The sequence below is a fragment of the Dendropsophus ebraccatus genome, chromosome 11, assembly GCF_027789765.1.
Source record: "Dendropsophus ebraccatus isolate aDenEbr1 chromosome 11, aDenEbr1.pat, whole genome shotgun sequence".
NCBI lineage: Eukaryota > Metazoa > Chordata > Amphibia > Anura > Hylidae > Dendropsophus > Dendropsophus ebraccatus.
The window spans coordinates 24,993,243-25,006,444 of NC_091464.1; the positions used below are offsets into that span (position 1 = coordinate 24,993,243).

At 40.4% G+C, this 13,202-nt stretch overlaps 1 protein-coding gene across 4 annotated transcripts in view; it reads left to right on the top strand.

Annotated features, from left to right (window-relative positions):
- LOC138767636 (synaptonemal complex protein 1-like) overlaps positions 1-13,202 on the top strand; it is a 45,458-nt gene that overhangs the window by 29,168 nt on the left and 3,088 nt on the right. For all 4 annotated transcript variants that reach the window (XM_069945278.1, XM_069945281.1, XM_069945280.1 and 1 more), the window contains exons 14-19: positions 306-373; positions 1,421-1,482; positions 3,591-3,707; positions 4,360-4,464; positions 5,013-5,116; positions 6,693-6,801. In XM_069945278.1, coding sequence (XP_069801379.1) covers positions 306-373; positions 1,421-1,482; positions 3,591-3,707; positions 4,360-4,464; positions 5,013-5,116; positions 6,693-6,801 — 565 coding nt within the window. The remainder of the gene's footprint in view (positions 1-305; positions 374-1,420; positions 1,483-3,590; positions 3,708-4,359; positions 4,465-5,012; positions 5,117-6,692; positions 6,802-13,202) is intronic.

The window sequence follows — 13,202 nt, forward strand, 5'->3', positions numbered from 1 at the left end:
GCACACAGTGAAGCGAGCGGCCTGACATGTCAGTTTTTTCCGGCGGCGTATGGGATCCCGGCTGGAGCGTATACGATGTGTGTACGCTCCGGCCGGGATCCCATTGCAAATAAGGCATTGTTCCACACCGCAAAACTACGGCCCTAGTTCTGCGGCGAGAACTGCGGCCGTAGTTTTACGTTGTGTGAACATAGCCTGATACTGCATACATGAACAGTATCATACAAATCAAATTAAAATAATAATATATAGTTTTATCATGAAAAAACATCAGCATCTAGGTTTACTGTATACTTTTCTTTTAGATTAGAAGAAAGGGAGGCTCAAATAGAAGCATACAAACTGGAAGTTATGAACAAATCAAATCAAATTGGTAGGCATTAAAATGTAATTTATTTAAGAAATGTTGATTGTAATCAAGATTGAGGCTTTAGCAATGTTCATGGGATTTTTGGTCACAATACGTCCCTTTTCTATATAGAACCACTGTGTAGAAGTTATTAATACTTTAATGTGCCTCCTAGGGGTGAGAAAACACAATCCATTTGCATCTGGTCGCAGTGCAGTTGGCCATATGCAGTATATACTTCTGAAAACTCTTATTATGTTAACCTGTTTTTTTTAAATCTAATTGCTAAAACTAGTTGGTATTAAAAAAAAAAATAATAATAATTTTATATATATATATATATATATATATATATATATATATATCAGCATTTCAGAAGTATTTACTGCATAAAGCTAACCACAACAAAACTGAGATGCAACCAGATTATATGTTTTCATCCTTATGCCTCCCTCACAGTTTTTTGTCAGGTTCTGAATGACTAAGAAAAAAATCAAGGTATGGACCTTCTTCCCTTATATCTTTTTCTACAAGCACACAGAATTCAGCAGAGCCAGTAGAGCAGTGGATGGCAGTTTTACAGCACCATATGGCTATGTTATTTTTTTTACACCAAAAAGCGTCAGTTTTATGCAAATCACTTTGTGCCTTTGGCTGTGTTCACACATCAGGATTTTGCGGCTGTCTGTCCCGATCATAATCATTATTTGTGGTCATCATTAACAAAGGCAGAATGGCAGACACAAAATTCTGATTTGTGAACATAGCCTATGAAAGGAGCCGAGCATGCTGCCTTTACTGCTGTAGCAGTGTACATAGGCCGCACATTACTATACATAGGTGCACGTTATGTATGGTTGTGTTGATTTTAGATTTACAACTGTACCTGTCGGAAGCATTGATACGATTAGAATATGTGTAAATATACAGTTTTTTCAGGTGTGTATTTAAAAAAATGTTTTATTTGCTTAATAAATTACCTGTTTTACAATTCATCAATGGCTTGTGTTACTTTACCACTTATTTATTTTACTTTCTTATATGTTTAATTTCATTTGTTTCATTTCATAGATGAACTCAAAAAAACAAATGAGATTCAGATGAAAGAAATAAAGAAGCTGAAATCTGAATTAGTAAGTTAGCAGCCTTAATACTTTTATTTGATATACAATTTAATGCTACATTGTAATACATACACGTGTTACAAAAAAGTAATGAACGCAGATAGAAAAGTCAGGTTGATGCATATATTTGGCATGCGGTTATGTCTAGGCAGATAGGTAAATGCTTACAGACACTTGCCACAAGATAATAATAAAGTACATCCTCTACTGTCTTATGAAAAATGCTTTCAGTGGCTACTTTTGGGTGGTGTACTTTTTAGTGAGATATTGTTGCCTGCACTAAGACATGCACTAAGATGCACTGTGTGACATTTTGTCTACTTGAAAGACCTTGAGTTGGGGGCACATCTTCTATGTGAGAGTAGTACAAATTGCTTGGTCATCTCGGTTGTTCTGACCAAGCGGTTAAGAGATGTTGGGAGCAGTGGTTATGTGAGGGCACACACACACACACAGTGAATAGGCTGAGGGCAGTAACAATAAACGGGGAAACATAAGAAGTCAGTTCACCGCCTGATTTACGGATGACAGCCTGGAATATCACATATTGATGCAGAGCACAGGGTATGCCAGTTGGGCTGACTCACAAGATACTGAGCGGTGCACAAAGAGGATGTCTTCACTTCTACAATAAGTTAAAAGATCCAACTTTATTTCTTTATGATTAAAACAAACTGCCCAGTGAACAAGTTAAAATAACGCAAGTGAAATATCAACGTGTTTTGAACATTAAGCACTTTAAGTCGTGACATAGCTAGTAAGAGTACAAGTACATTATATATATTTTACACATCAGAATTGGGGAGTTACATCGTATAGGGTCTGTTGAATAGTTCAGTCCTAATAGACAGGCTAACTGGTTATTACCCATTAAAAACATTTAAGTAACTCACCAGAAAAAAATGGGGCAAGAGAATGAGGTAATTATATTGCAAATTAAAGAGCACCTGTTATTGTATGTCTGGTAAACAAACAAGAGACACGGACAAGTGAGCCCAAGCTGAACCCCGGCCTGTGTCCCTGCCTACTTGCCTGATCTGTCCTAACCAACAGTAGACAACTTGGAGACAGTGCCTGCACTGTTTAAGTGAAGCATAAAACAGACGGGACAGACAAACACAATAAAGGAAAAAACAACAATCCACAGACAGGTAGCAGAGGTACAAAGTCACTAGGCAAAAGCAGGTCCAAGAAATAAACTGAAAATCGGGCGGGCTGCAAGCGAGGATAGACTCTACATTCAGAGCCCCAATCTCACTGCTCAATGCTATCATTCCCTCCATGGTGTACTGCAGTAAACCAGCCATGAACAACATGACAATCTGTTAGTCCTCTCACCTGGGTGAAAAGATGAATAATCTGTAAAAATGATGTCCAAGCAAGTAAAAACCAATACCCTGTAGTTATCATGATACTTTATGGCCGTGCATAGATTTCACCAAAAATCGTAAATCAATGATCCACTTGTAAACTTTAAAAATAAAAACTTATTCCATGAAAAAATATATAAAAGTGCTAGTGCATAATAAAGTGCCATATATAAAACTCACCATACCACAATTATAATAACACAACATAAAGTATATATATATATGTAGTTACCAGGCACGTGTATGACCGGAATAAATGAAACTAAATCCCCTCGATCCTAATCTATCTACCCAATAAAGTGCATTTTGCTGATAATTGCCGCAGCTCTGCCAGTCCACAGACTCCACTCCTAGACATAGGAGACAGGGCAGGCCCATCCATATACAATAACTAAATAGTCACGCATGGAAGCATCAACATGATGGAGACATATGGTTATAGAAGTCCAATATAAGTCTCAAAGAAGGTAACAAGCCTGATATAATGGCCAAATTACCACCAATATCACTGGCAAAGAGTTTTCATGTAGACTTCCAGTCCTCCAGAAGGAGTGTCGAGCCTTCTCTCTGAGTTTATTTGTGCACATGTGGGTCTCTTCAAAAAATGTGATGTCTACGCTGAAAGAATTCCATTCAAAGCTGTAAATTCAATAGCACATAAAAAGGTTAATAACAATGCTGATCATAAATGAGGTTGTATCTGGTGCCATCTTGCTGCCTATAATTTATATCTCTTCTGTCCAAAAGGAGGACTCCATAAAAGTTGAAAAGGAGTTGGAGAAGAAGGTTTCTGAGGAAAAATCTGAAAATAAAATTCTAAAAAACATAGAACAAGAACTGCTCATTAGTCAAGAAAATCTTAAGGTATTCTAAAATACAATAAACAAATTGGGGGACACTTATATACTTATCAAAACCCTTAAAGGTAAATTTGTCTGTATGCAGCCTTTTAGCTGTTTTCACCAAATATTTATCTCTCTTCCATACTATAGTTTCAACACATTCAGCAGAAGTTGATGGCAATTGCTAGACAGCCACCACTGACAAAAAGTGTAATTGCTTTGTTAAAGGGATTATCCAGCGCTACAAAAACACAGCCACTTTCTTGTCTCCAGTTCAGGTGAGGTTTGTAATTAAGCTCCATTCACTTCAATGGGACTGAGTTACAAAACCTGCACTCAAACTGAAGACAAGAGCGGTGCTGTCTCTGGAAGAAAGTAGCCATGTTTTTGTAGCGCTGGATAACCTCTTTAAATTTCCCCAATTGTTTCTGTTGTAACCCTTCTGCATGTACAGAAAAGTTATAATGTACATACTGTCTCAGATATAGGTATGTGTGTACAAGAAGTCTATGGGATACGGCATGTATGGAAATCCCCCTCAATAGCACATATGTACATGAGCAGTGTACTCCGCAGTCATTGCTCCTACATTTAGATTAATATCTGTATGAGTGAATATATCTTATTACAGATAATGACTTGCTTTCATTAGCTATACTTTAAATATTTAATAGGAACAGTTTCACAGTATTGTAAAGGAAAACACAGATCTGAAGAAGTTGACTGGTGATTTAAAAGAGATTCAATGCCAGCTCCAGGAAAAATTAATAAGCAGAGAGGTAAATAAACATGAAATCTATGTTCTGTCAGTTTACTTTTATGGCATGCTCTTTATTAAATCATGGCATTATTTCAATGTTGTGTCAGTTTTTCATTATCAGAAAAGTATGCACATTGCCAAAGACTTTTCTGCTCTAGATCTGTGGTGTTCTGGGGTCACATACTTCACTACAATGTCCTTCTGATGTTTGGTCGGAACATTAAAAGAAATCTGTGGTGGGCCCTTACATCTGGGCTGTGCTGCAGTCTGAGCGGACCCCAATGTCAGACTGGCGTACATGGGGTCCACCAATGCAACTAAGCCTGGGGACCCTTCAATGAAGATGAACCAGTTAGAAACTACATGCTGACCCGGTTCCATTCTTCCATTCTGGATTGATCTGTATCTGTGACCACATCTCTTTTGTAAATAACAGGCTTTTAGTCTAATCACAACCCTCAAATTCGCAGCGAGAAATTTGCTGCAGATCTGCCCTGTCTGTCTGTAGCCTTTATCATAATTCTTCTAATTGTGCTGAAAAAGATGACAGTATTCTTTCATCTTTAGGATGAAATTAATAATCTAAATATAAAAATAAACACATTATCTGTGGATGTAGAGAGGAGCTGTAAGCAAATTGAAGAGCTCAATGCTGAAATAAGCCAGCAAGAGTATGTATAACCTTTATTTTACATTTATTGTACCTATATCCACTGTTCCTAATGCCACTGTAAAGCCTATGTTGCATATAGAATAAGTGAGAAAAATGCACATTGACAAAAATAAACATAAACAAATATACATGCATGGCTATAGATAGAGTACCTCTTGGTGAGAGATAATTGTCTGGTAGACATGCTTTTATGACATGCTTGAACACATTTTGCCTAGTTGTCACACTTTGAAAGGGGACACATTATTTGACTTAAAGAAGGAGGAGGGTCATTTTGACAAATATCCTGTCATCTAGACCATTAAAACAAGATGTTAGAGGTGTTGGGAGCAGTGTTTTCTTCTAAGCATACACACATGAACAGGATCTTGATAGCCCACTCAGACCATCCGTAGAGAGGATCTTTTCAACCGCTGGCAAGTCTTTAGTGATAAATCTCTGTGGGTTCAATAACAGACAGGCTCCTTCTACCACATCCAGATGCAGGGTGCACCTTTATTACACAAACTTGTCTCTACCTGGAACATTTTCCAGTGCTTAGTAGAAGGAAAGTTGTGTTCTTTCGGCAATGGTTGCAGAGTTTTTTTTCTCTGGTGTTTCTCGGATGACATACCAACATTCATCCGTTCAATGAAGCAGATAACTTATTAAAGAAGACAACCCTTTGATTAGCAGAGGTCCAATTTCAATACTGCTATGAAAATTGAGGCCTTTTCTGTTAGCAGAGGTGCAGTAAACTTACATCTACTTTAGAGCCCAATAATCCCATTGCTGAGCTGTTGTTTTAGACACATCTGGTAGCTCCCTGGTTCATTTTGGCTGTGTGAGCTGCTTCATATTAGCTGCTCCACTGTTACAATTTGGTCCATACTCATGCAACCAGGGTGCCCTCTTTTACTATAAGCGTGTCATTAGACATGCTTATAATTAAAGGGATCGGTGCCCAGGCACTTGTCCAGGTTGAGTGGGTGGGGGCGTCCCCTTTTAATTGAAAGGTTGATAGGTCCTTTGCAGTAGCATACTCTAAGGTCGGCGCTGCCCGTGAGCTAAAATGCTTTATAAGCAAAATCAAAGATTATAATTTTAGCTAGACTTAATATGTATTCTCTTTCAGTAAGCATATCCATATTTAGGCCACATTCACACAACGTAAATTTTCTATTAATCACGTCCGTTGTTGCCGATTTGCAACAACGGCCGTAATTAATAGAAAATTTACGTTTCACTGCAGTCAATGGGATCACGGCCGGAGTGTATACACATAGGGGGAGATTTATTATAGGGTGTAAATATACACCTGGTGTAAAATGCCCAGAGCATCCAATCACAGCTCAGCTTTCAGCTCTGGTATAAGAGGAGCTGTGAATGGTTGCTGTGGGCAATTAACACCAGGTGTATATTTATATGCATCGCTAGGGGCCGCAGCGAAAAATGACATGTCAGTTTTGTGCATCCGCTATTCATTAAATAGTGGCTGCACAACCCTGACAGTACACACAATGTCATACGTTGTGTGAACGTGACCTTCATGTATTTACTACAAATTCTTTGTGTTTTCTGTTTCCAATGAACAGCGAAAAGTATCTAAAACTTGAAAAAGCTTATGACAATATTTTAACTGAAAAAGAAGTTATGTCTAAAAAGATTGACAAAAACATGACAAATAGTGAAAAAGATTTCAAGGTAAGTTAGGAAAAATGTTAACGTCCTCACATCTAAAACTGTGGGGATTGTGAGAAATAAAGCATGTGTATGGACAAACTTTAACTGTTTCTTATCAACACTATCTACAATTCCTACTGCTTTAGTGAACATGGCTTTTAGTCAATATCATGTCTTTCAGAAGAAAATGAATTCTGTTTAGTTCACACTAGTGTTATCACTTCTGTTTTTGTAAGAGCCAGTGTTAATCTTTGACATGCAGTTATCCGTTATAACTGATGCTTACAGACCCCGTTGGCTTTGGATTTTATTTGGATTATTTGTTTGACAAGTTTATTTTGGTTTCTCTTTAGTTTTTAAAATAACTTAACATGTTGGCAAATTCTGATGGAAAACATTGTAAGTAAAAGTCTACTGAATGCCCATTATTAACCCCTTAATTTCCACAGTACATACACTACCGTTCAAAAGTTTGGGGTCACCCAAACAATTTTGTGCTTTCCATGAAAAGTCACACTTATTTACCACCATACGTTGTGAAATGAATAGAAAATAGAGTCAAGACATTGACAAGGTTAGAAATAATGATTTGTATATGAAGTAGCATTGTTTTTACATCAAACTTTGCTTTCGTCAAAGAATCCACCTTTTGCAGCAATTACAGCATTGCACACCTTTGGCTTTCTAGCTATTATTCTGTTGAGGTAAGCTGGAGAAATTGCACCCCACGCTTCTAGAAGCAGCTCCCACAACTTGGATTGGTTGGATGGGCACTTCTGGCGTACCATATGGTCAAGCTGCTCCCACAACAGCTCAATGGGGTTCAGATCTGGTGACTGCGCTGGCCACTTCATTACCGATAGAATACCAGCTGCCTGCTTCTGCTGTAAATAGTTCTTGCACAATTTGGAGGTGTGTTTAGGGTCATTGTCCTGTTGTAGGATGAAATTGGTTCCAATCAAGCGCTGTCCACTGGGTATGGCATGGCGTTGCAAAATTGAGTGATAGCCTTCCTTATTCAGAATCCCTTTTACCCTGTACAAATCTCCCACCTTACCAGCACCAAAGCAACCCCAGACCATCACATTACCTCCACCATGCTTAACAGATGGCGTCAGGCATTCTTCCAGCATCTTTTCATTTGTTCTGCGTCTCACAAACGTTCTTCATTGTGATCCAAACACCTCAAACTTGGATTCATCCGTCCACAACACTTTTTTCCAGTCTTCCTCTGTCCAATGTCTGTGTTCTTTTGCCCATCTAAATCTTTTTCTTTTATTGGCCAGTCTCAGATATGATATGGCTTTTTCTTTGCCACTCTACCCTGAAGCCCAAAATCCCGCAGCCGCCTCTTCACTGTAGATGTTGACACTGGTGTTTTGCGGGTACTATTTAATGAAGATGCCAGTTGGGGACCTGTGAGGCGTCTGTTTCTCAAACTAGAGACTCTAATGTGCTTATCTTCTTGCTTAGTTGTGCAACGTGGCCTACCACTTCTTTTTCTACTCTGGTTAGAGCCTGTTTGTGCTGTCCTCTGAAGGGAGTGGTACACACCGTTGTAGGAAATCTTCAATTTCTCGCATGGAATAGCCTTCATTTCTAAGAACAAGAATAGACTGTCGAGTTTTAGATGAAAGTTCTCTTTTTCTGGCCATTTTGAGCGTTTAATTGACCCCACAAATATGATGCTCCAGAAACACAATCTGCTCAAAGGAAGGTCAGTTTTGTAGCTTCTGTAACGAGCTAGACTGTTTCCAGATGTGTGAACATGATTGCACAAGGGTTTTCTAATCATCAATTAGCCTTCTGAGCCAATTAGCAAACACATTGTACCATTAGAACACAGGAGCGATAGTTGCTGGAAATGGGCCTCTATACTCCTATGTAGGTATTGCACCAAAAAACAGACATTTGCAGCTAGAATAGTCATTTACCACATTAGGAATGTATAGAGTATATTTGTTTGAAGTTAGGACAAGTTTAAAGTTATCTTCATTGAAAAGTACAGTGCTTTTCCTTCAAAAATAAGGACATTTCAATGTGACCCCAAACTTTTGAACGGTAGTGTAAATATACATTCCTACTGCCGATGACCCATGCAATAGGAACGTGTATATACAGTACATTCCTGACTATGAAGGGGTTTTAATGTGTGCAGAGTCGCTTCAATGTAATCACCTCCGCACATGTCCCAGGAGCCAGGCATAATGACAAGCAGACGGGATCACGCAACTGCCTGTCATTAACCTCTTAAATGCCGCAATCTATAGCGATTACGGCATTTAACCCCTTGCCTCTAAAGCCTGTTTTGGCCTTAATGACCAGGCTCATTTTTCAAAATCTGACCTGTCTCACTTTATGCTCTTATAGCTCAGTGATGCTTTAACGTATGCTAGCGATTCTGAGATTGTTTTTTCGTCACATATGACACTTTATATTAGTAGCAAAATTTGGTCACTACTTTGTGTATTTTTTGTGAAAAACATCAAAATATCAAGAAAAATTAGAAAATTTTGCATTTTATGAACTTCTGAAATTCTCTGCTTCTAAAAAAGGAAGTCATAGCACATAAATTAGTTACTAAATCACATTACCAATATGTCCTCTTTATTCTTGCATAATTTGGGAAACATATTTTACTTTTTTAGGGTGTTACGGGGCTTAGAAATTTATGAGCAAATTATCACATTTTGTGAAAATTTCCAAAACTGATTTTTTTTAGGGACCAGTTCTTTTTTTAAATGGATTTAGAAGGCTTGTATACTGGAAACCCCCATAAGTGACCCCATTTTGTAAACTAGACACCTTAAAGAATTAATCTAGGGGTATAATGAGCATTTTAACCCTACAGGGGCTGGAGGAAAGTATTCACAATTAGGCCGTAAAAAATCGAAAATTTCAATTTTCAAATAATATATACGTTTAGATTAAAGTTTCTCATTTTCAAAAGGAACATGAGAAAAAAAGCATGCCAAAATTTGTAACGCAGGTTCTCCTGAATACAACGGTACCCCATATGTGGGCGTAAACCACTGTATGGGCACACAGCCGGGCTCAGAAGTAAAGGAGCGCCAATTAGCTTTTTTAATGCAGATTTTGCTGAAGAAGTTTCTGAGCGCCAGGTGCATTTGCAGAGCCCCTGTAGTGTCCGCAGAATAGAATCCCCCCAAAAGTCACCCCATTTTCGAAAGTACACCCTTCAAAGAAATCATCTTTGGGTAGGATGAGCATTTTGACCCCACATGCATTAGAGGAAAGTATTCAAAATTAGACAGTAAAAATTAAAAACACGAATTTTTCCAATAATATGTTTGTTTAGTTTGAAATTTCTCAATTTCACGAGGAACAAGAGAAAAAAAGTACCCCAAAATTTGTAAAGAAAGTTCTCCTGAATACAACGGTACCCCATATGTGGGCGTAAACCACTGTATGGGCACACAGCAGGGCTCAGAAGAAAAGGAGCGCCAATTAGCTTTTTCAATGCAGATTTTGCTGAAGAAGTTTCTGAGCGCCAGGTGCATTTGCAGCGCCCCTGTAGTGTCCGCAGAAGAGAAACCCCCCAAAAGTCACCCCATTTTGGAAAGTACACCCCTCAAAGAATTCATCTTGGGGTGTGGTGACCATTTTGACCTCACAGGTATTAGAGGAAAGTATTTAAAATTAGACAGTAAAAATGAAAAACTTGAATTTTTCCTATAATATGTTTGTTTAGTTTGAAATTTCTCAATTTCACGAGGAACAAGAGAAAAAAAGCACCCCCAAATTTGTAAAGAAGGTTCTCCTGAATACAACGGTACCCCATATTTGGGCATAAACTACTGTATCGCCACACAGGAGGGCTCAGAAAGAAGGGAGCGCCAATTAGTATTTTCAGTTCAGATTTTGCTGAAGAAGTTTCTGAGCGCCAGGTCCGTTTGCAGAGCCCCTGTAGTGTCCGCAGAAGAGAACCCCTCCAAAAGTCCACCCATTTTGGAAAGTACACCCCTCAAAGAATTCATCTTGGGGTGTGGTGACCATTTTGACCCCAAAGGTATTAGAGGAAAGTATTCAAAATAAGACAGTAAAATTGAAAAACTAGAATTTTTCCAATAATATGTTTGTTTAGTTAAAAATTTCTTAATTTCACGAGGAACAGGAGAGAAAACGTACCCCAAAATCTGTAACGCAGGTTCCCCTGAGTAGAACGGTACCCCATATGTGGGCATAAACCACTGTATGGGCACACAGCCGGGCTCAGAAGGGAAGGAGCGCCAATTAGCATTTTCAGTGCAGATTTTTCCGAAGAAGTTTCTGAGTGCCAGGTGCATTTGCAGGGCCCCTGTAGTGTCCGCAGAATAGAATCCCCCCAAAAGTCACCCCATTTTCGAAAGTACACCCTTCAAAGAAATCATCTTTGGGTAGGATGAGCATTTTGACCCCACATGCATTAGAGGAAAGTATTCAAAATTAGACAGTAAAAATGAAAAACACGAATTTTTCCAATAATATGTTTGTTTAGTTTGAAATTTCTCAATTTCACGAGGAAGAAGAGAAAAAAAGTACCCCAAAATTTGTAAAGAAAGTTCTCCTGAATACAACGGTACCCCATATGTGGGCGTAAACCACTGTATGGGCACACAGCAGGGCTCAGAAGGAAGGGAGCGCCAATAAGCTTTTTCAATGCAGATTTTGCTGAAGAAGTTTCTGAGCGCCAGGTGCATTTGCAGCGCCCCTGTAGTGTCAGAAGAATAGAACCCCAGCAAAAGTCACCCCATTTAGGAAAGTACACCCCAGAAAGAATTCATCTTGGGGTGCAGTGAGCGGTTTGACCCCACAGGTATTAGAGGAAAGTATTCAAAATAAGACAGTAAAAATGAAAAACTAGAATTTTTCCAATAATATGTTTGTTTAGTTAAAAATTTCTTAATTTCACGAGGAACAGGAGAGAAAACGTACCCCAAAATCTGTAACGCAGGTTCTCCTGAGTACAACGGTACCCCATATGTGGGCATAAACCACTGTATGGGCACACAGCAGGGCTCAGAAGGAAGGGAGCGCCAATTTGCTGGAGCAAAACCGCAGCTAGTAATAGTTATTAGAATAGCGCAGTTACTAAAATACAATAAAAAATGAGATTACAGGTAATGTGGGGTGGTCACGGGCAACCTGGGGTGGTTATGGGCAACCTGGGGTGGTTATGGGCAACCTGGGGTGGTTACAGAGAATCTGGGGTGGTTACGGGCAACGTGGGGTGGTTACGGATAAACTGAAGTGCTTATAGGTAATCTGGGATGGATACCTGTAATTTGGGGTCGTTACGGGCAATCTGGAGAGGGTCACTGGCAATTTGGGGTGGTTAGAGGCAACGTGCGGTGGTTATAGGCAACGTGCGGTGGTCAGAGGCAACGTGCGGTGGTCAGGGGCAACGTGCGGTGGTCAGGGGCAACGTGCGGTGGTCAGGGGCAACGTGCGGTGGTTAGGGGCAACGTGCGGTGGTTAGGGGCAACGTGCGGTGGTTAGAGGCAATGTGCGGTGGTTAGAGGCAACGTGCGGTGGTCAGAGGCAGCGTGCGGTGGTCAGAGGCAACGTGCGGTGGTTAGAGGCAACGTGCGGTGGTCAATGGCAACGTGCGGTGGTCAGAGGCAGCGTGCGGTGGTCAGGGGCAACCTGAGGTGGTAAGAGTCAACGTGCTGTCGTCAGAGGCGACGTGTGGTGGTTAGAGGCGACGTGCGGTGGTTAGAGGCGACGTGCGGTGGTCAGAGGCGACGTGGGGTGGTCAGAGGCAACGTGCGGTGGTTAGAGGCAGTGTGCGGTGGTTAGAGGCGACGTGGGGTGGTCAGAGGCAACGTGCGGTGGTTAGAGGCAGTGTGCGGTGGTTAGAGCCAACGTGCGGTGGTTGGAGGCGACGTGGGGTGGTTAGAGGCGACGTGCGGTGGTTAGAGGCGACGTGGGGTGGTTAGAGGCGACGTGCGGTGGTCAGAGGCGACGTGCGGTGGTTAGAGGCAGTGTGCGGTGGTTAAAAGCGACGTGCGGTGGTCAGAGGCGACGTGGGGTGGTTAGAGGCGACGTGCGGTGGTTAGAGGCGACGTGCGGTGGTCAGAGGCGACGTGGGGTGGTTAGAGGCAGTGTGCGGTGGTTACGGTCAACGTGCGGTGGTTGCGTGCAGTCTGGGGCGGTTATGTGCAATCTGGTGTGATTACGGACAACCTGGGGCAGTTACAGGCAACCTGGGGCGGTTACGGGTAATCTGGGGGGTTAGGAATAATCTGGGAGTAAACTGCAGTTATTACTATAATAAAAAAAAGTGTGTTTTATTTTTTTGTGTGTTTGTCACTTTTTGTACTTTACACATTTGTTTCACTGTATTACTATGATTACTGTGATATTTTCTATCACAGTAATCATAGTTCAGTGACAGAGACCAAATTGGTCTCTGTCACTTT